Source organism: Pongo abelii, chromosome 1, assembly GCF_028885655.2.
Source record: "Pongo abelii isolate AG06213 chromosome 1, NHGRI_mPonAbe1-v2.0_pri, whole genome shotgun sequence".
NCBI lineage: Eukaryota > Metazoa > Chordata > Mammalia > Primates > Hominidae > Pongo > Pongo abelii.
Window position 1 is genome coordinate 13,537,732 of NC_071985.2, and position 23,931 is coordinate 13,561,662.

At 37.6% G+C, this 23,931-nt stretch overlaps 1 protein-coding gene across 1 annotated transcript in view; it reads left to right on the top strand.

Moving 5' to 3' along the window:
* LYST (lysosomal trafficking regulator) overlaps nucleotides 1–23,931 on the top strand; it is a 213,573-nt gene that overhangs the window by 149,582 nt on the left and 40,060 nt on the right. Inside the window, exons 40-45 of the mRNA XM_024252983.2 lie at nucleotides 1,375–1,619; nucleotides 5,530–5,596; nucleotides 6,948–7,104; nucleotides 10,110–10,250; nucleotides 13,011–13,228; nucleotides 19,365–19,595. Coding sequence (XP_024108751.2) covers nucleotides 1,375–1,619; nucleotides 5,530–5,596; nucleotides 6,948–7,104; nucleotides 10,110–10,250; nucleotides 13,011–13,228; nucleotides 19,365–19,595 — 1,059 coding nt within the window. The remainder of the gene's footprint in view (nucleotides 1–1,374; nucleotides 1,620–5,529; nucleotides 5,597–6,947; nucleotides 7,105–10,109; nucleotides 10,251–13,010; nucleotides 13,229–19,364; nucleotides 19,596–23,931) is intronic.

Below are 23,931 nucleotides of genomic sequence, written 5' to 3' on the forward strand. Positions count from 1 at the left end.
CATGTCACATTCAGTTAAAGGCAGCATCCTTCCAATAACCTGATAAAGCCCTGGATAATCTCGGACCTTGTTACCTCTCTGACGTCATTGTCTACCATTCTCTCCCTTACTCTGTCTACTCCATCCATGCCTGGAATGTCAGGCGCACCAGTGCCTCGGGGACTTTGCATTCACTGTTGCCTGGAATGTTTTTCTCCTTAGAAATCCAAATGATTTGCTTTGTCACTTTTTCAAGTTTCCTGATCAAATATCTTCTTATCAGAGAGGCCCTCCCTGACTCTATAAAATAGCCACCCCTCCCTCTCCACCAAGCATCCCTTACCTCCTTTACTTTGATCTGTTTTTCTCTATAGGATGTATTAGCATCCAGCATTTTCTGCCTCTCCCCAGTAGAATGCCAAGTCTTTGTTTTGTTAAGTTGCAGTTCTTCAGAATTTTGAACACTACTGGTATGTAGGTATTCAGTTCATATTTGTTGAATAAATGAATGCCTCCTCTTCCTTCCAGGGCTTGGCTTATAGTCTGTCATAAATTCCCTTCCGTGGACCTTAGCGCCAACAATTGGCAACCTTCAGATTTAGGCTACAGGTTTAGGATGTTCTATTCTCTGTGGTTTTGCCTATTCCATAACTACCAGTACATTTCCTCATTAAGTTCACTCTCTCATTATCCATATCTGTGGCTCTTCTTCCTATGTCTGAAGCATATACCTGCTTAGAATGGGTATTTCATATCTGTTTTTAGCAAAGCTCATCTTGTCTGTTTTTTTCATTTATTAGCAATAATTATTTAATTGCTTTAAAAGAACCAATACCCCTTTTCTGTGACAAAACTATTGTGAATCTCTAAAAAAGAGTTTATATATGTTTTCAATCAGTAGTGAAAATCAAATATCCTATTTACATGGGATACTTTATTTAATTCTTATGAGAGAAATATTATCACTCCCATATTATAGACATGGTAACTGTAGCACAGAAGGTTAGCAGGAAAATAGACCAGATCTGTCCAATTCAGAAGACCATGCTGTTTCTACTACACCATATTGCATTTATTTAGAAGAAAACTCTTTTTTCCTCATTTTTTTTCTTTTAGTATCTGTGTCTTAAGTGACTTTTCTATACAAACTTTTTCTTCGAAGTTTTTTATTAACATATTTCTCCAGCAGTAAAGCATAGTGGTGAAGAGCCCAGCCTCTGGAGGACGACCTAGACTTGAATCTCAGTTCTCTACCCATTAATGTTACTGAGAAAAAAATATTTTTTTGGAGGACGTGAGATTTGTAACATGTCTATAATGTCATGGGTTCTTTGGAGAAAAGTGCCAATAAGACTAAAAATAATATCTGGGGTTTTTTTCCTCCTTCCCTTTTAGGTTCGTGATGATGTATACCACAATATACTCACAAATAACCTCCCTAATCTTTTGGAATATGGTAACATCACCGCTCTGACAAATTTATGGTATACTGGGCAAATTACTAATTTTGAATATTTGACTCACTTAAACAAACATGCTGGCCGATCCTTCAATGATCTCATGCAGTATCCTGTGTTCCCATTTATACTTGCTGACTACATTAGTGAGACACTTGACCTCAATGATCCGTTGATATACAGGTAAGTTAAAAGAATCATCACCTTTAGGGTTCATCCATCCGTATGTTGTATTTCTTTATTAAAGTTTTCATTATGAAAAATTTCAAACATGGACAAAATAGAATTATATAAGAACCCAAATACCTATCACCCCGGTTCAACAATTGTGAATTATGAAGATTTTTGCCAAACTTACATTATCTTTTTTTTCTTATTTAAGGCAAATCACAGACATCTTGTTATGTCACTTCTTTGTTCTACAGTATGCATCTCTTTAAAAAATAGAACATCTCAACCACAGTGCTATTATCACATGTAAGAAAATTGACACTAATTCCATGATACCCTCTAATATCTAGTCCATTTCCAAATGTCCCCTGATTCTCTCAAAGATAGCTTTTTATAGTTGGTTGTCTTGAATCAGGTCCATTGTCATGTTTGGTTGCTATATCTCTGAACATATATACCTAGAATAGTAGAATAGCCTTTTTTTTTTTTTTTTTTTTGAGACAGAGTCTCGCTCTGTCACCAGGCTGGAGCGCAGTGGCGCAATCTCGGCTCACTGCAACCTCCGCCTCCCGGGTTCAAGCGATTCTCCTGCGTCAGCCTCCAAGTAGCTGGGACTGCCAGCGCTTGACACCACGCCCAACTAATTTTTGTATTTTTAGTAGAGACGGGGTTTCACCGTGTTGGCCAGGATGGTCTCGATCTCTTGACCTTGTGATCCACCCGCCTTGGCCTCCCAAAGTGTTGAGATGACAGGCGTGAGCCACCACACCCAGCCAGCCATTATTTTTTACGTGTATTTTTTTCTCTTTATTTTCTCCTGACATTGACTTGTTGGAAAAACCAGGTCATTTATTCTGTTGGAGGCTTCACATTCTGTATTTTCTGATTGCTTCCTGTGACATCGTTTAGTTTGTTCCCATAACCCCTATATTTCCTAGAGACTGGAAAAGTCTTGCTTAGGTTCAGGTTCAACTCTTTTTTTGGCAAGAATCCTTTATAGGTGGTGATTTGAGCTTTATATATATTTTCCTTTTTTTTTTTTTTAATCATTCTGCATGGCTGAGTGGAGTGAGCTTTATATTGTATTGTATCAGGAAGCCTATGATATTCCACTCTAATGGTGCTCAGTTTGATCTGTGGGCTCAGGCTCCCATTGAATTTGTACCTAATGGTTTCATCCATTGATGATTATTGCTTGAATCAGTTATTTCACTAGAGATTCCAAAATGTTGATTTCCCATTCTCTCATTTCTTCTAAATTTATTAGAAGAAAATAGACAAGGTGAGCCTAGGATGTTTTGTTGTGTCAGAAAGTGAGGAAACTAATATGGTCTCGTCAAAAGGACTCAGAAGTTGGCCAGGCGTGGTGGCTCACTCCTGTAATCCCAGCACTTTGGGAGGCCAAGGCAGGCTGATGGCCTTGAAGTTCGAGACCAGCCTGGCCAACATGGTGAAACCCTAACTCTATTAAAAATACAAAATTTGCCAGGTGTGTTGGCACACACCTGTAATTCCAGCTACTTGGGAGGCTGAGGCAGGAGAATTGCTTGAACCCGGGATGGGGAGGTTGCGATGAGCCGAGATTGCACCACTGCACCCCAGCCTGGGTAACAAGAGTGAAACTCCATCTCAAAAAATAAAAATAAAAAAGGACTCAGAAGCCAACTTGAAGTGCCTCTCACTGCCAAAGATAGGATAGTCTGAGAATAAAAAGAGTAATGACTGCTATTAGTTGAAACACATGGAAATAAAAAGAAACATAAGGTCATAGTGATACTTTTTAAAAGGCCAAAGAAACAAATTGAAACAAAATTCATTGGTCCCATTAGAGGTAATAGGGCACCAATTCCTTACTTTGAAATTTGGCAATTAAAAGAACAGAATTCAGCATTTATTCTGCCTTTCCTGAAAGAACTGTATTTTAGAGTAACCAAATAGTCCTAGTTGATGAGGGAATGTTTTGTTTGTTTAGTTTGAAAAAATATTCTGATGTTTAGTTTAAAGAAAAATGGACTCCAAATATTTCACTTAGTATACTAGAGTATTTCAGCTGTAAGTGCCAAAGAGTGGGCCTAGTTCAGACAGTTCTCAAGAAATCAGATTTAAGCTGGGCGCAGTGGCTCACGTCTGTAATCCCAGCACTTTGGGAGGCCAAGGCAGGCAGATCACCTGAGGTCAGGAGTTCGAGACCAACTACTCAGGAAGCTGAGGCATGAAAATCACTTGAACTTGGGAGGCGGAAGTTGCAGTGAGCTGAGATCATGTTTGGGTGACAGTGAAACTCTGTCTCAAAAAAAAAAAGTGAATATGCTTGCACAGATAAACAGAAAAACATCTGGGTGTGTATAGACCAACATGTTTTGCCTGGGGTAATAGTATTGTGGCTGATTTTTAGTTTATTGTTTGCTCAACTGTAATTTTGTATTTTTCAACTACAACCACTAACATAACTTGTGTCCAAAAAAAAAAAACCCCCTATTTATACTATCTATAAAAAATTGCAGGCCAGGCGTGGTGGCTCATGCCTGTAATCCCAGCACTTTGGGAGGTCGAGGTGGGTGGATCACCTGAGGTCAGGAGTTTGAGACCAGCGTGGTGAACATGGTGAAACCTCATCTCTAATAAAAATACAAAAATTAGCCAGGCATGGTGGTGCATGCCTGTAGTCCCAGCTACTTGGGAGGCTGAGGCAAGAGAATGGCTTGAACCCGGGAGGCAGAGGTTGCAGTGAGCTGAGATCACGCCACTTCACTTCAGCTTGGACGACAGAGTGAGAGACTCTGTCTCAAAAAAAAAAAAAAAAATGTAGGCAGCCATCTTAAGTGATTTTGCTCTGTTTTTATATGTTAATTTGTATCTATTCTATAAATTGTTTTTGCTTTTTAACAAAGTTTGTATGATTAGAAAAATCTCAAAGACAAAATTAGTGCATTTAATACAACTAATTTCAACATTCCTAGAAAATAGTAATTTATATTAAAAAAAAAAAGATGTATCAACATGTGGTTAAGCAGACCTGGTTTGACTCACTGAAGTGTAGGCAAATCTTGCTGTTGGTCTAGTTACGGTGCTGCAGGTTGAAATCCAGGTGGTCCCATGCCTGTGCCAGACCAGATGGTTCCTCAGCCAAAAGAACCTGCCCTTCTTCATCAGAGCTTTTTCTTTTGCTCCTTCAAGTGCCACACAGGGGACACCACATGATTCTGTAGCTTGTGAAAGTGAGGATTCGTTCCTGGAGGGATGAGAATTCATTCTCCTGCTTCAAGGAATGGTGTCACGTGGTGTTCACAGAATGTGAACACCGGCACTGACACATTTGTACACATGCATACGTACTCTACACTGTGCACAATGGTGTCACTCCCCATCTACTAACTAGGTAGCAAAATATTTATTTCAGTTCTCAGTCTCCAAATCTCAGCTTGGTCATTTTAAGCACATGTTGTTTCTTCAGTTTTTACTAACTAGGCTAATAATTACACAGCATCTTCCTCTGTTCCTAAGTCCTGTCGAAACTGCCCTTCATTCTACACTGCCTAACTGGATGTAGAGTCTGGAAAATGGGACACTAACTTTCAGGGCTTGGTCTAGGAATCTGCTCCCATGAGCAGCATCAGTTACGATTCTAGAGGAAGCTGCAGAAGTAAGGGAAAGAAGGATAGTAGTAGCCCTTCTTATTTAGGCTACTTGTAAGTCAGGAATTCCTAATACTGGCCTGGCTCTGTGGGGAAAATTCTACCTTAATTTCTGAAATCATAATTTTGAATGGTGACTGTTAGTTGCAAAACAGTATGTTTAAGCAGAGAAATAAGGGTGGAGCATTTTGTTGACCACTTACCTACTTACAAGATGCAGACATCTAGGGAGCTTCATCTTGACAGTATCAAAATATTTAATTTTTAAAATTATCCTTTTCTTGCAGAAATCTCTCTAAACCTATAGCTGTTCAGTATAAAGAAAAAGAAGATCGTTATGTGGACACATACAAGGTAGCTTTTGCTTTTACTCATACTTTATTAAATGAAAAATTGTGTTTTGTTTTACAGACTTGTGTTTTACCTAACTTTAAATTTATACTACGGATTTTTTACCTTCTTGTACTAGGATTGACAGACAACTAGAAATCATTATGTGAAATGAAATATCATCTTCTATCCTGATTTTCTGAGAACACTTTGCCCAGAAAAAGAATACATTTATTTTGGCATAAATTGAAAGCCAATTGTTTATTCCAGTATATAGTAGTCACATTTCTTAAAAAAATCACAAAAATTTCCAGGGACCTGCTATTCGTGTCCCCTAGTGTTATTTATATAATAGTGTTAATATATTTATAATGTACCCATAACCATTAGTCATATTCAGGAAATTATGCATTGGTTTATTAAACAAAAATTTATCAGATTTTAACATTTTAAAAAGAAAATGAATTACCTTTTTCTGTGAAATTAATATTAATGAAATTCTATTGGAAATTCAAAATTCAAAAATCACAATATCTACACATTACATTCTTCATGAGTATCAAGACAGGAGCAACTGAAACGCTTTTCTCATATTCATCACATTATTTATGCCACAGTTCCTGAAACATCCCTCTAAGCATCTTATGACTGTCACTACTTGATTCTTCAGCAGTTGAAAATGCGTCATTGCTGTGGAAATCAAGAAGTAACTCTTGAAAATTCACTATACCTGACTTTGTTATCAGAACCAGACAGAAGCTGTGGGAGACAAGAATAGTGACAGATATCAAATGTTTGGTTGAACTTCCTACTTTATGATGGGAAGATAGGAGTAGTGAAAAATCACCATATTCTCTTTTTTTATCTCTGATAACTGCACTGTAAAACAGACTTAAAATGTTATATTATTACCAATAATGTGACATAGTTTTTACATTTCTATTGCATTTCTACTTCTAGAGAAGCAGTTCTCTAGACAGCATAGCATTACATCTTGAAACTCTTTTGAAATGAAGACATCTGTAGTGACAGAAGCACCTCTCATTTGTTGGGTACTTGATCAGCTTAGACGTTATGAGCCATTAGTTAGGAGGTGGAGTGCTCAAAGTTAGGTAGGTTTTCTATAAGGGAATGAAAGAGTGAAGGTGGAGATGAGAAATGCTTCTGAGTGTTTGGGTCTTAGTGAGGCACCAAGGAGAAGACTCCCAGACACTCAAGGAGGCTGAAGTCTCCGGGGCAAGAGTGGGAGGGCCAGCCATGGAGAATGGCCTCAAAGGGGTAGTAGAGAAGGAGAGAAAAAAAAAACATCCAGCACTTTTCTAGCGTTGGCTGGAGCCCACAATCATGAATTCTCTGTATTCACTGTTTCTTTCAGTACTTGGAGGAAGAGTACCGCAAAGGAGCCAGAGAAGATGACCCCATGCCTCCCGTGCAGCCCTATCACTATGGCTCCCACTATTCCAACAGCGGCACTGTGCTTCACTTCCTGGTCAGGATGCCTCCTTTCACTAAGATGTTTTTAGCCTATCAAGGTGAGAATTTTTTCAGTAACTGCCTACAAAGTCATGTTGGGTCATCAGAAAAACAACAACAACAACAACTTAGGACTGACTGTTTAAGAACTATTAAGACTAATCAAACTACAGGAAAAAGAATTCTGTTTCTTCCTTTGCTCCCCCAAAAAGCTGTAGTAAGCCAAATCATCTTGCTAATGTCTCAAATTTTAGCTTCAAATTAAATGTGTAAGTTTATAAAAATACAATTCACTTTTTAAAAATTAAGATATAATTCACAAACCATAAAATCTATCCTTTTAAAGTTTACGCAGTTCACTTTTTAAAGACATTCTACCTAATACTTATTTCAAATCCAGTAAGTTACCTTTGGAGCCTGTGTACATTATTGTAATTTATTATAAAGGCAAGTACATTATTGAGGTTTATTATAACTAGTTAATAAAAGAGGCACACCGGCAACTTCACTGTGGTAGCTTTCTAGTTAATAATCTTCTACCTCAGCATTTTAAGTGACAGACTGGAGGCCTGAACATGACTTAGATAGGAGTGAATTTGTATTTTTATGCAGATTGGGACACACTCACCTGTAGTTTCTAATGAGAACTGTGATATTAGTCCTATAGCTGTTTCTCATGGAATCCAGAATACTTTGAGGAATCATTATCCATTCTTTTACTCAACCATTCTTGAACTACTTCTTGCTTTCTACTCATGTACAACCTATTGGAGGAATGAATTTGTATTCACTCTTATTGGTCTATAAAAGGGGCTTTCCTATGTTTGTCTCTCTGTAAGTAAACAGAACAAATGTTCTCTATGACAGCTGTTCAAATATTTGGAAACTGTTGGCCTGTCCCCTTTCTCTCTCTGTCTTTGTTTTTCCCCTAGCTAATTATCCTTGGTTAATTTGACAGCAGATTGAGGGCCTCCTGGATGCATGGTCCTATCCCAGCTGCTGCAAGGAATACCAAAAAATAAATAGGACAGTTTTGTAGTAAATAAAGAGTTTTTAAAACCAATATTTAAGCCATCCTTGTTTGCTGTGGTTTCCAAGCCTGTCACTATTCTGAAGATCTTTCTGGACATGTTCTGATTTGTGAATGGTCTTGACGAAAAGAAAAAGGCAGTCAAAATAAAAAAGAATATTTCAGATGTGGTTTGGGCCCCTACAGTGTTTAACAGAACTATTACCTCCCTCCATCCAAGACTACATTTCATTTAATGTAGCCCAGGAATCCATTAATATAAAACTACCAATCAACTAAAATTTATCAATATTTTTATTCATGTTACTATTATGAATGTATTCATATATTATGTTTTCTTCATTATATATTTATGAATATATTTTATTTAAAACCTAGGACTACCTCAGTCTCCATTCACTTTCATCTCATTAGTTTCAAGTGATATCTGTTGGCTTTTGAATTTATTTCTTGGCTTTGGTTTAATACAGGGATTCTGTACCTTGGCACTGTAGTCATTTCGAGCTGCATAATTCATTTGTCATGGGAGCTGCCCTGTGCATTGTAGGACATTTAGCAGTATCCCTGTTCTCTCCCTACTAGTGCCAGTGGTACCACCACCACCCACACCCCATCCCCCCAGTTGTGAGAATCAAAAATGTTACTAGACATTGCCAAATAACCCCTGGAGGGCAAAAGTGCTACTGGTTGAGAACCACAGGTTTAATATATGCATATTCTAGACAATGGGAATTTGTAGTACTACTGTTTAATAAAATGTAGGAAAATACAGAGAATCTTAAAATCTGAACAGAACCTACCCAATGTGCTTCTCTTGTTCCGTATTTCCTTAGTCTTAGCTCTAGATACTTTGACCTCACCATAGCCTTACAAAATTACCTTAATTTTTCTGTTTAGTTTTTTTGTTTGTTTTTGAGAATTACCTTAATATTTCTGAATACCATTTTGATTGATAACTTTTTCTACTAAGTTAGTAGGTATTTCTTTAAATGGCCCTCTTTACTTTCTGAGAAAAAGTAAATGTTTCTAAACCTTATTTCTTCCCAGATTTTTTTTAGTGGCTAGCTAATGCCAATTGACTCAACAGAATAGATGAGAAAGTAATACAAGTGACAGAAGATGTTGCTCAGCAGAGCAACTAAGGCTGGGAGAAGAAACCTGAGGCTGCGATGTGTTTGTGGCAGTCTCCAAATGAAAAGATGTGTTCAAATTTCAGCAAGTTCAGAGGAGTTTTAGATGATGCAATATGGTTCCTAAGAAACATGTAAACTGCTACTGTTTTCAGGGGCCAGCTTTTGGATATCATTTAATATTCTAGGCCTTTCCCTATGGCTAGAAAGTCTGATCATTGTTGGCAGAAAAGAGAGTCCAAACTTAATTCTTTATTATTAATAGTCTACCCTGGAAAAAAAATGAACAAAAGAGTGACTATGCTTAGTTTTATTTTCATTCATAGGAAATTTTACTCAATTCTTTAGCTCAGAGTTAGAACACCAAAAAACAATGCACCGTAACGTACGCCCCCCTGCATCCCCCCTCAAAAAAATAAAACAAGAAAAGAAAGGAGAAAAAGTAGTCTTAACAATTCAAAGTGAAGGAATCATGCTTCCTGATGGGGAAAAAACTATTTGCCTACTTGAACTTAAATTTTCCTTCTTCGTTATTCATTCATTCAATAAATAAACCATTATTGAGTACCCATTATGTGCAAGGTGTGGGTGATATCCCAGGGCCCTGTTTTTGTGGAACTTTAATTCTACTTTGATAGATAGATGATAATTAAACAAATAAATGATATAAACTAATCTAATAATATGTATTACAAAAACACAATACAGATGAAAAATGTAACATGATCTCAAGTTTATAGAAATATTTATTTTCAAGAACATGAATAACTTCTTTTAAACTATGGGCAAACAAAATGAGCATTATTTTAGTCTTTTTGAAGTAGCAAAAGTAAATTAATTATGATAGGCCTCAAATAGAATTAGGTCTTTGTGTCTTAATCGTATTATTTGTATTTTTTTATAGATCAAAGTTTTGATATTCCAGACAGAACTTTTCATTCTACGAATACAACTTGGCGACTCTCGTCTTTTGAATCTATGACTGACGTGAAAGAACTTATCCCAGAGTTTTTCTATCTTCCAGAGTTCCTAGTTAACCGTGAAGGTATAGCAATAAATTATTTCTAATTTATATTTCTGAGGGCTTGTGGTTATTTTGTAATTTTCCAAAAATGAAAATAGCTTTTTTAAGTCCCAAAAAGTTTTGAGTCCCCAAATAAGAGAAAATGTTTTTTATTAAGTATATAATTCTATTTTCAAATAAGCTTGAGGATTTTAAGTATTTTATAGGACTAAATATGTTTGAAAAACTGTAACTTTTAACTATTAAAATTATTTGTAAATATGTATTTTAATTTTATTATAGAAATTGCTTTATTCTTTTTTCTGAATACAAAAGTTATAATGTGCTAATTACTTTAAAAATAAGAGGTATGACTTTGTTGAAAGCAAAATGTAAATTAACTGAAATCTCAATTATTTTATGAGGAATGACCAAAATAAAAATACAATACTCTGCCCAGAATTATCTAATAACCAAAAGGAATACTGAAGTATAAAATCAAATTTTCTATGATGCCAACCAACAGTCTTGGCTGCCAACCTTAGCTATTCTTAAATAGAAGAGCAGCTAACCCTTTATGGGGTATCTTTGGGTCATTTCCTTACATTACTTAATTCTATAATTTTATGTGATCCTTAAGAGCATATGAAACAGTTTTAAGAAGTTGGTGTTGGGCAAATTACGTTGGAATTTTGTTGTATAGTATCTGTGTCTCTGAGGTTGTTTGATTGATTATTGAATCATCAGTAGATTCGTGCCACCCTGGAGCTTATTTCATAGTGTTGCTCAAGTGAGAAATGCCTCAGTCAAACATCAGCACCTGCAATTTGGGGCACCTGCCTTGAAGCTTTTCATTTAGGACTCCTTTTTAAATCTACGCCTTGTTTTCTCTGTCCATGGTCTCTTCTATGTATGTTCTAGCTATCTATGGCTGTATAACAAATAATCTCAACACGTAGTGGCTTGAAACAATAATAAATTTATTATCAATCACAGATAATAAAATTATTTTTTATTGGTCAGAAATAAAAAATAGGTCAGAAGTTCAGAAACAGCTCAGCTAGGTGGTTTTAGCTCAGGGTATCTCATGCTGTTGCCTTCAGGTTTTCTGGAGCTGGAACAGGCAGGGGATGAAGCCTTAGGCAGCTGGAGCACATCACCCTCTCTTCATGCAGTGTCAGTGCTTTTTCATGTGGTCTCTCTGTGTGGGCTAGTTTTAGGTTTCCCCACAGCACGGCAGCCCTGGATGTCCTACTTGGCAACTCAGGGGTTCCAAAGACAAGTGTTCCAAGAGGGAGACGAACAGAGGCTGCATGGCCTTTTCCAGCCTGTTCTTAGCAGCCACGCAGCATCACATCCACTGTATTCTTCCTATTCATTGAGGCAGCCACAAGTGTCTTCCCGGATTCAAAAGAAAGGAAGATAGACTTTGCCTTGTGATGGAGAGTAGCAAGATTCTGGAAGGGCATGCAAGACAGGAAAGGCTGTTATAGCCATTTTTGGAAAATACAATTTTTTACAGCGTATATCATATCATTTCCTATCAGTGTTCCTCTGGGACTCTCGTATGTCAGTTGTCTGCTTTGGGTCAGGAGTCAGATGTTCCCTCAGAACACCTGAAAGTTGGGAAAGATTGAGTTTGTACAAATGCCCTTACGCACCCCATCCCCAGCCCATTCCCAGCCCATTCCCAGATGCCTCATTCACTGTTAAATAAATAAATTCCTGCTGCTGCCGCTCCTGAAGCCACACACATGGAGTTCTGCAGGTGCTCAGCCAGTCCATCCTAAATCAACCATTCAGCTGCTCTGTACGATGACTGCTGAGCTTTCTGAGATGCTCACATCCCCATCCCATGTGAATTTATATAAACCCTTGATTTATATTCCATATCATGTCATTTCAAAATACTTCCCAAGTATTTTGGTGAAGATCCTTCTAACTGTTTTTACAAGATTAAAAAGTAGACAGACAGCAACTTAATTTTACATGGAACTTAATCAGCTTTTAAAAGGTCATTTTTAATTTTTATTATGGTGTTCAGCAAACTAGAAAATGTAGCAGAAAATGCCATTTCTATTTAAAGGTAACATTTCCTTTAGGATAATTTTTTTAAATAAACACTTCTGAGATTTTTGTTTATACTGATGAGACAATTAGATATTAGCTCATTTACATCACAGAAGAACCTTCTTATTTCCTGTGTTGGGATAATTTTGTTATCTACAGGAATACTTAATAGAAAGGAAGTCAGAACAGACCTATAGACTTATAAAATTAATAGACTATGGCAATTCATTCTAAGAATGTGTATACTTTATATTAGTTGAGTTTTTAAACTATAGAATACGAATATTTACTAAATATAATCTTACATTTATTAAAATGTTAATACCAATAGTTTAGAAATGCTTCTACAAAGCCTTAGTTGGATTCTAATCAGGTTTACAATTGAATAGGTATTTAAGTACTTAAAGCCCTTGAATATGTGAATAGTGAGAATATTGGAATTAGTAGGCACTGGTTTTCTCCTTTTCTTCAATGTGTTATAAAGTGGTAGAAGGATAAAGTTGAAATATCTCAAATTTAATTATGATAGCATTAGCTCACATAGCCCTATTAGTAGGTAAATAAGTAGATGAGCAGTGGTGTTTCTTATTTAAAATGTAAATCCTCTTTGCTATTCCCTTTTTTGGTTGTAGCACACAAACAGCCATTTTTGTGAACTCTTAAGACCTGCTCTGTGGCTGAATGAAACCTGCTTTGGGGGAGTTAAATATTAATATTAATCTTCTCTTTTAGGTTTTGATTTTGGTGTGCGTCAGAATGGTGAACGGGTTAATCACGTCAACCTTCCCCCTTGGGCACGTAATGATCCTCGTCTTTTTATCCTCATCCATCGGCAGGCTCTAGAGTCTGACTGCGTGTCGCAGAACATCTGTCAGTGGATTGACTTGGTGTTTGGGTATAAGCAAAAGGGGAAGGCTTCTGTTCAAGCAATCAATGTTTTTCATCCTGCTGTAAGTGACTTTTTTAAAACAATCTGTATTTATATAAGATAGAACCTGAATATTTTAAGGTTAGTTGTTCGGCTGTTCCTTTAAAACACCCAAGTTATCAAAGAGAATTGGTAGTAGCATTAAAGTGTCACCTAAGATTTTTCAGGTTTTATATTTCCTCCCTTTAAAAACAAGATACTATCTTTTTCAGAGGTGCCCCAAAACAATCCCCAGGTTTGATGATTCACTAGGTGGACTTGAGGATTCAGCATATAGTCATCCTTCCAGCTCAGGTTTATTACAGTAAATGATACAAAGGAGAATCAGCATGGGGCAAAGTCTGGGAGAAAGCAGGCACAAACATCCAAGAATCTACCCATGGTAAAGCACAAAAAGCATACTCAGCCTCCTCCAGCAACGAGTCATAATGACACATGTGAAATGTTGTCTGCCAGGGGATCTCATTAGAGACTCAGTGTGCAAGACTTTTATTGAGATTGGCAACGTAGGCACCCTCTGCCTCGCACATACTGAAATTCCAGCCTCTCAGAAGGAAAGCAGGTGTTCTGTATAAACTGCGTTGTTTGTACAGTTTAGGCACAGTAAGCCACTCTTATCAGTTAGGGAATGATAGGACCTCTCCTGAAATCCAAGTTCCCAGACAACAGCCAAGGGCCAACTTTGCAAGCAGGCCTTTCCAGAGATAGCAGTCAATCTTGCTATGTTAACTCTTTTCTGCACACTGTCCTACATACATGTTCTACATTAAAATGGCACCGTGTTTTCTTATTACAGGAAAAGTACTTGTACTTTGTTAGAAAAATGTATAAAATACAGACTAGCAACAGGGAGAAATTTTAAAGTCCACTTTAATATCACCGTCCAGAAATAAATAGTGAAAGCACCTTTAGACTTCTTTCTATACATATCATTCCATTTATATAATAATAATAATAATGCTATTTGGTAACCTTTTCTTCTCCCTAAATAAGATAATCTTAAATTTATTCAAATCATTAGGTATCATTCTACATTATTTTTAATGGCTACTTACCATAGGTAGAGCATTCTTAATCCAAAAATCCAAAATTCAAAATGCTTCAAAATCAGAAACTTTTTGAGTGCCAACATGATAATCAAAAGAAATGCTCATTGGACCATATCAGAGTTCACATTTTTGGATTAAGAATACCGAACTGCTAAGTAAATAATGCTAATATTCCAAAATCCCCCTGCCAAAAAAACCCTGAAATCCAAAACAATTCTGGTTCCAAATGTTAGTATAAGGGATACTCAACCTATATTCTCAAGTGTAGCTGTAGAATAATTTATTTAGCAGTCTTCTATTGTTGGATATTTAGTTAGGATTTGTTTGCTATTAAAATTAATATTTCTGTGGTTATTTTTATGTACATCTTTACTTCCTTAAGATAAATTCCTAGAAGTAGAATTGTTACATTTTTACTTTTTATTTATTTATTTATTTTTGAGATGGAGTCTTGCTGTGTCGCCCAGGCTAGAGTGCAGTGGCATGATCTCAGCTCACTGCAACCTCCGCCTCCCAGGTTCAAGCAATTCTCCTGCCTCAGCCTCCCAAGTAGTTGGGATTATAGGTGCCTGCCACCGCGCCTGGCTAATTTTTGTATTTTTAGTGAGACAGGGTTTCACCATCTTGGCCAGGCTGGTCTCAAACTCCTGACCTCGTGATCCACCACCTCAGCCTCCCAAAGTGCTGGGATTACAGGCGTGAGCCACCATGCTTGGTCTGCATTTTCAAGTATACTTTTTGAGGTTGTTGGATAGACTAACTTTAGAAAAAAAAAAAACTTACCTCTTCAGGAAGCATTTATTTTGCTAGGCTCTGGGGATGCAAAAGTAAATAAGGCTCAAATAGGGTGAAGGGGGTTAGGAGGAAAGGCAACTTTCCAGGGTAGATGGGCCTGTCTGGATGTAGTAGTAGAATCCAAATGAGGCCGCTGAAAGGAAATCCCTCGAGGAGTGGGAGGTGAAAAAGCAGATTCTGAAAAGAAAGATACTTCCTTTCAAAAGGAAATATCTGGAGGACCTCCCCACTAACTAATTTTCTGTGTCGATTGTAACAAATCTACAAGAGTTTATAACAAATACAGGTAAAATGCACACACAGAACCTACAGTAGACCACTCCATATCTGAGCTTATTTAGGCCAGTAGTCCATTCCCCAAAAGTAGCTTTAAAATAAAAAGCTCATTAGTTTATTTTGTTCCATAATTATTTTGACTACATCTGAATAATGTAAAATTAAATTTCTTGAGAGAGTTATAATCTAGAAAAGAGAATAAGATAGGCTTCATGATTATTCTAATAGAAGATAAATGCTATGGAAAAGTTCATTCTAAAAAAGGAGAATAATGTAGTTTGATTGGTGAATAACAACTTTACATATAATATCCATATGTAAGGGAGGAAAAATACCTTCTTTTCCTCAGGTTCACTGGTTGGAGCCTCTGCAAAATAACAAAAAACAATGAAAAACAAAAACCCAGATTAACAAGAGCAAAGCATATAAATTTATTTAATGCAAGTTTTATGTGGCACGGGAGGCTTCACATGGAAATAAGACCCCAAGTAGTTAAACCTGAATGTTTTTTATGCCTGGTTTGATGAAGAATGGAATGTCATGAAGAAAAAGGAGAAGGAGAAGGACAAAGGAGAAGGAGCTAAGTGTAATTAACCAGGGGAATAGCAGGACCTGTTTGTTCAGATTCCTTTGTGTCCCTTTGTCTTCTGAAATGAGGGTGTTTCTTTACTACAGGTATAGGGAGGGTAACTCCTAAGTGAGAATCTTATGACCTGCTTTAGGGGAAGGCCAAAAAGTCCTTCCTGCACATGCTGTTCCTCAGATTCCTTCAGTATGCCAGGGTACCATATTTTGGGGTTGTGTGTCCTAAACTCCATCAAGTATAAAATACATGCAAGGCTTCAGGTCTGATTTTTGAGCTTCATTTGATTCTAAAATGCAACTTTAAAAGCAATTAGGAGGCCAGGCATGGTGGCTCATGCCCGTAATCCCACACTTTGGGAGGCTGAGGCGTGTGGATCATTTGAGGTCAGGAGTTCAAGACCAGCCTGGCCAACATGGCAAAACCCTGTCTCTACTAAAAATACAAAAATTAGCTGGGCGGTAGTGGCTCGTGCTTGTAATCCCAGCTACTCGGGAGACCGAGGGAGGAGAATTGCTTGAACCTGGGAGGTGGAGGTTGCAGTGAGCCAAGATAATGCCACTTCACTCCAGCCTGGGTGACAGAGTGAGACCCTGTATAAAAAAATAAAATAAAAAGAGCAATCAGGAATCTTAACATTAACTTCATTATACCCTTTTTATTTATAATCCTGAACCATCTTTTCAGTTATTCTTATATAAAATTTACATTAAAATTATCTCTGGGCCAGGCACAGTGGCTAATGCCTCTAACCCAAATGCTCTGGGAGACTGAGGCAGGAGGATTGCTTGAGGCCAGGAGTTTGAGACCAGCCTGAGCAACATAGTGAGAACTTGTCTCTACAAAAAATTTAAAAATTAGCTGGGCATGGTGGCACACTCCTATAATCTCAGCTACTCAAAAGGCTGAGGCAGAAGGATCACTTGAACCCAGGAGTTCAAGTCTGCAGTGAGCCATGATCGTGCCACTGCATTCCAGCCTGGGTGACAGAGCAAGACCCTGTCTCAATTTTTTTTTTTTTTTTTAAAGTATCTGAAGACTGAAATATACATGGTAATTCTCATCTGACTGGAATTTTTTTTCACTAATTCTTTGGGACTTTAGTAACTTTTAGAAGGATAAAGTGTATGCCATCGTTAAGAGTTTAATAAAACTTAATTTAATGGGGAAAAACAAAGTATGGCAAGTAAGTGCAGAGAGTCTGAATTAAGGATTGAGTTCAGATCCTCACGCTGTGACTCTGCCACTTGTTGTGTGACCTTAGGGCAAATATCTTGACCTCTCTGTACCAAAATGTACAAACTTGTAAAATGTGAATAATAAAACCAACCTCGTAAATGAGGAAGGAAATTCATGTAGGATAATGTCTGCCAACACAGTTAAGTACAAATAAATGTTAACTTTTTAAAAAGGCATGTAGAGATGCCTGTTGACCTTAATGACCATTCACTAATACATGGGGTTCACTTAGAAACGAATACCACAGAATGTTGAAAAGCACTATTTTAAAATAAATATTAAAACAGTTCTAGCTACAGGAGTGTATCAATCCTTATTTGACTTTTTGAGTACATTAAGTAGCCATTGCAAATGGCCTTGCTTAGGTAAGTGTTTATAAAAAGTATTCGCAAAAAGAGCAAAAATTGACAAGTGGGATCTAACTTAAGAGCTTCTGCACAGAAAAAAAGAAACTATCAGTAGAGTAAACAGACAACCTACGGAATGGGAGAAAATATTTGCAAACTGTTCATCTGACAAAGGTCTAATATCCGGCATCTATAAGGAACTTAAACAAATGTATAAGAAAAAAACAGCCTCATTAAAAAGCGGGCGAAGGACATAAACAGACACATTTCAAAAGAAGACATATGTGTGACCAACAAGCATATGAAAAAAAGCTCAATATCACTGATCAATAGAAAAATGCAAATCAAAACCACAGTGAGATGCCATCTCACACCAGTCAGAATGGTTATTACTAAAAAGTCAAAAAATAACAGATGCTGGTGAGGTTGTGGAGAAAAGGGAACACTTATACACTGTTGGAGGGAATGTAAATTAGTTCAATCACTGTGGAAAGCAGTGTGGTGATTCCTCAGAGAGCTAGAAACAGAACTACTATTCTACCCAGCAATCCCTTTACTAGGTATATACCCAAAAGAATATAAATCATTCTACCGTAAAGACACATGTACATGAATGTTCATTGCAGCACTAGTCACAATAGCAAAGACATGGAGTCAACCTAAATGGCCATCAATGACAGATTGGATAAAGAAAATATGTTATATATACACCATGGAATACTTTGCAGCCATAAAAAAGAACAAGATCATGTCATTTGTTGGAACGTGTATGGAGCTGGAGGCCATTACCCTTAGCAAACTAATGCAGGAACAGAAAACCAAATACCACATGTTCTCAGTTGTAAGTGGAAGCTAAATGATGAGAACTCATGGACACAAAGAGGGGAACAACAGACACTGGTGCCTATTTTAGGGTGAGGGATAGGAGGAGGGAGAGGATCAGAAAAAATTACTACTGGGTACTAGGCTTAGTACCTGGGTGATGAAATCATCTGTACAACAAACCCCTGTGACTCAAGTTTACCCAAATAACAAACCTGCACATGTACTGCTGAACCTAAAGGTTTTTTTAAAAAAAGGATTTGATTGCTGGTGCTGGGAGTTGTGGTGAGGAGAATGGAGTTTAAGATGACTTAACTTCTGAAATATCTTTGGAATTTTATTTTGGCATTTATAGAAATGTTATGTCTAGATATGTAATGAAAGCCACTATGACTGATTAAATATTATACTAAAAGCTAAGCCATCTAAGTGGATATGTACAAAATATGGCTGACCTGTACTGAATCACTGATCGCCGGCTTTAGAAATAAAGAAGTAAATGTGCATTTGCTCTCCATCTGACTCTACGGGATAATGACACTAAGAAAAAATATGCTTCTTAGTGCAATAAGTTTATTAGTACAATAATACCCTTTACATTTAAGAGCTTTGAATTTTCATTGCTGCTCTTTTGGTTTTATCCACAACATTGATTAGAACCTAAATAATGCTCTCTTTAACTATCTACCAGCATTGTATTTTAACTTTATTTTTGCCTTTTCCTATATATTGCTTTGGATAAGCAACTTCTTCAATAATTTAGTATCAGGTCGTATATGATATTCTCAGATTTTAAATCAAAAGCTAATTTTATAAACATAACTAATTATAACCATCAGTCAAGATACATTGTTTTTGTTCACCTATTCAGAAACATTGATACTTCTCATCTCAGTGAGACCATGAGTGATTGTTAACCTGAACAAAAGCATTTTTTCCATAACCTAGAATATAAAACAAGGTGTTGTTTTCCCTTTGGTATTACATTATTGTCAAGTCTTTCTTTTTACTACATATGTCTTGTTCCTTTACTCTTTCACTCTGCAGACATATTTTGGAATGGATGTCTCTGCAGTTGAAGATCCAGTTCAGAGACGAGCGCTAGAAACCATGATAAAAACCTACGGGCAGACTCCCCGTCAGCTGTTCCACACGGCCCATGTGAGCAGACCTGGAGCCAAGCTCAATATTGAAGGAGAGCTTCCAGCTGCTGTGGGGTTGCTAGTGCAGTTTGCTTTCAGGGAGACCCGAGAACAGGTCAAAGAAATCACCTATCCGGTATGTCATTTGGATTTCAATCGAATGCAGCAAAACCTGATTAGACTCTTGTGATGCCAGGCACTCTCCCAGGTGCCAGGGACCCAGTAATGAATAGCATGGTCCTGGCCTAAAGCTGTGTGCCAGTCAGTGCAAGACAGGTACAGCAGCGAAAGCAGAATCCTGTGCAAGGTAAATGCTGTGTTAGCGATATGAGAGAGTGCTTTGGAGAGCTCAGAGGAAAAAAGAATTCATCGTTTCAGACAGTAACCTCTCTCAGGGAGCAGAGAGAATTGTTATTCCCAGGGGAAGCCTCGCAGGGCAGTGACATAATAGGATTTTTCAAGCAAGAAGAGAAGGACTAGAGAATAGTTTGAGCATTGGTGTGCCAGTGTACACACACGTACCATGGTCTTGGTTACCATCTACAGTCAAAAGGATTGACCAGTGATGCGGATGTTTTGGTTTATACTTGAGGGAACTTTACATATGTCTTTGGCCTCCCCAGGTTGTAATGATAAAACGTATGCCTCCAAAAATAGGAAGTAGGTATAATTTTTACTTCAAAATAGAAAAATCAAACAAGCAAGCCTTAAAGCTAAAGTGGATTTTAATCTTCAACTAAATTCTTCGTTATGAAAACAGCATAAGATAGTGGAATGTAAATTGTAAGCACTATAAGGGTTTGCAGAAGGAAATCACAGAAAATGAAAAGGTAAGGGAAAGACGTTGTAAAGGACCTTAAAGATGAAATAACTCAGTGTATCTCAAAGTGCAGTAATCCGTGACCTATTTTAAGAGGAAAAGGTTTTTACACACCTACACCTTGTTTTGACTATTATTCCTTGTAATATTACTTTATATAAGACAGAACACTGGATATAAATTATTTGCGCTCATAGCTCACATATGTTAAATGTTCATGTTAAATACAAACAAAACTTATTCCACCAGTGAAATTCAATTTTAAAGCATTAATATGGTAGACAGTGTTGTTTTGCTAAAACTAAATTACAAGCGTTGAGTTTCATAATAGAAAACTATATTTTTTGTTTTCTGTTTTTGAAGCTTCACAAATCACTTTAGTCACTGTAATTACCAGGGTCACTATTTTTAACTACAGTCTGTCACTTGATAGATTGATTGATTGAGATGAGTCTCGCTCTGTCACCCAGGCTGGAGTGCAGTGGCACAATCTCGGCTCACTGCAACCTCCGCCTCCCGGGTTCAAACAGTTCTCCTGCCTCAGCCTCCCGAGTAGCTGGGATTACAGGTGCCCGCCACCACACCCAGCTAATTTTTTGTATTTTTAGTAGAGACGGGGTTTCACCATATTGGCCAGGCTGGTCTGGAACTCCTGGCCTCATGATCTGCCCGCCTCAGCCTCCCAAAGTGCTGGGATTACAGATGTGAGCCACCACACCCAGCCCAATCTGTCACTTTAACATGTCAACACAATTTTACAATACATCCCTGAAAATTAATAAATGCCATTTAATTTACTACTATACTTGCTGCTCGTTAGCTGTTAAAGTTGTATCTGAGCAGTATGTCTGCTCGCAATGGGAACACGGTACCAACCTGCTTCATTCCCACCTCAGGACCTTTGTGATGACTCTTTCCTCCATCTGGAATAACCACTCCCCAGATATATCCCCAGTTTGCTCCCTCATCTCATTCAAGTCTCTGCTCAGACATCTCTTCCTCAGAGTCTTCCCTGACCCCCATTTAAATGCTTTCCATAAGCCCTGATTATATCTAAGTCTAATTATGTCTAAAACAGCTGTTCCGTCATCCTCAGATCCCTTCCCCTTCTTTGTTTTGGTGTATAGCACTTCCATCACCTGACATATTGTATAAGTATTTGTTTATTTATTTGTCTGTACTCCCATCCCAAATAGAATGTAACTCCATAAACACAAGGACTTTGTCTGTCTTGTTCATTACTGTGTCCCCAGTTCCTAGGAAGGTCCTGGGCATATAATAGAGACTCACTATTTTTTAAATTAATGTCTTCTCTGATGCAAATTCTTTAAGGTTTGGTTTGCTGCATTTCTGTGTGATGTGTAATGACATTTATGCCACTGCTTTTCTTTATTTGAACCATGGTGAAACCTTCGACACCATACTGCTTCTTGACTCCGTGGGCCTTCACTTGACATCTACACAAAATGCAGACACAAGCCTTGAAACCAAGCAACAGTACTCATTTATAAGGGGGTCATCTGGATGACCCAGATATGCTTGTGTGAACTTCACTTCACTATTGAAGTTCAAAACAATCAGAGCTGTATAAAAAGCATTTCAATAAAGCACTCCTCTTTAAATATTCTATGAGAAGTGGCTGTTCATATCCTTTGTCCACTTTTTCATGAGGTCGTTTGTTTTTTTCTTGTAAATTTGTACCAGTTCCTTGTAGATTCTGGATATTAGACCTTTGTCAGATGGGTAGATTGCAAAAATTTCTCCCATTCTGTAGGTTGCTTGTTCACTCTGATGGTAGTCTCTTTTGACAAGCAGAAGCTCTTTAATTAGATCCCAGTTGTCAATTTTGGCTCTTGTTGCAATTGCTTTTGGCCTTTTCGTCATGAAATCTTTGCCCATGCCTATGTCCTGAATGGTATTGCCTAGATTTTCTTCTAAGGTTTTTATGGTTTTGGATTTTACATTTGTCTTTAATTCATCTTGAGTTAATTTTTGTATAAGGTGTAAGGAAGGGGTCCAGTTTCAGTTTTCTGCATATGGCTAGCCAGTTTTCCCAGCACCACTTATTAAATAGGGAATCCTTTCCCCATTGCGTGTTCTTATCAGGTTTGTTGAAGATCAGATGGTTGTAGATGTGTGGTGTTATTTCTTAAGTCTCTGTTCTATTCCACTGGTCTATATGTCTGTGTTGGTACCAGTATCATGCTGTTTTGGTTACTGTTGAAAAAAAGCTCAAGACCACTGATCATTAGAGAAATGCAAATCCAAACCACAAGAAGATACCATCTCACACCAATCAGAATGGCAATTATTAAAAAGTCAAGGAACAATAGATGCTGGTGAGGCTGTGGAGAAATAGGAACGCTTTTACACCATTAGTGGGAATGTAAATTAGTTCAACCCTTGTGGAAGACAGTGTGGCGATTCCTCAAGGATCTAGAACTAGAAGTACCATTTGACTCAGCAATCCCATTACTGGGTATATACTCAAAGGAATATAAATCATTCTGCTCTAAAGACACATGCACATGTATGTTTATTGCAGTACTGTTTACTATAGCAAAGACATGGAACCAACACAAATGCCCATCAATGATAGACTAGATAAAGAAAATATATACCATGAAATACTATGCAGCCATAAAAAAGAATGAGATCATGTCATTTGCAAGGACATGAAGCTGGAAGCCATCATCCTCAGCAAACTAACACAAGAACAGAAAACCATACACCACTTGTTCTCACTCATAAGTGGGAGTTGAACAATGAGAACACGTGGACACAGGGAGGGGAAAAACACACCCTGGGGCCATACGGTGGATTTGGTGGGGATGGGAGAGCATCAGGGCAAAACCTACATGATGGGTTGATAGGTGCAGCAAACCACCATGGCACATGTATACCTGTGTAGCAAACCTGCATGTTCTGCACATGTATCCCAGAACTTAAAGTAAAAAAAAAATAAGGAGAATAATGATAATAAATATACTGTGATATAAAACAGTTGCCATTGTATCTTTCTGTGTCATTGAAAAACTAGAAGTTTAAACTCTGCAACTCATATAAAAGGAAGTTCCTTTTATATGAATTCCTGGCAAGGAATTGTGAATGATAAATTATAACTAAAATTTAGCACACACATTTTTCTCAGCTTTATTTGTTGTTGTTGTTGTTGTTGTTGTTGTTTTTGAGACAGAGTCTCGCTTTGTTGCCCAGACTGGAGTGCAGTGGCGCGATCTCGGCTCACTGCAAGCTCCGCCTCCCAGGTTCATACCATTCTCCTGCCTCAGCCTTCCCAGTAGCTGGGACTACAGGCGCCTGCCATCACGCCCAGCTAATTTTTTGTGTGTTTTTAGTAGAGACAGGGTTTCACCATGTTAACCTGAATGGTCTCGATTTCCTGACTTTGTGATCCGCCCACCTCGGCCTCCCAAAGTGCTGGGATTACAGGCTTGAGCCACCGCGCCCGGCCTTTCTCAACTTTAATATTGATAGATTTGGATCCCACAGGGGAGCCACAAAAAAACACTGTTAGACAAAATTTTAGAAGCTTGTTTTCAAAATGCCTGACCCTAACGTCTCTGTTCCCACATGAGCATTCCTGAAGCTCTAAAGCTTTTCCAAAGATACTCATTTTTTAGACCACTATGAT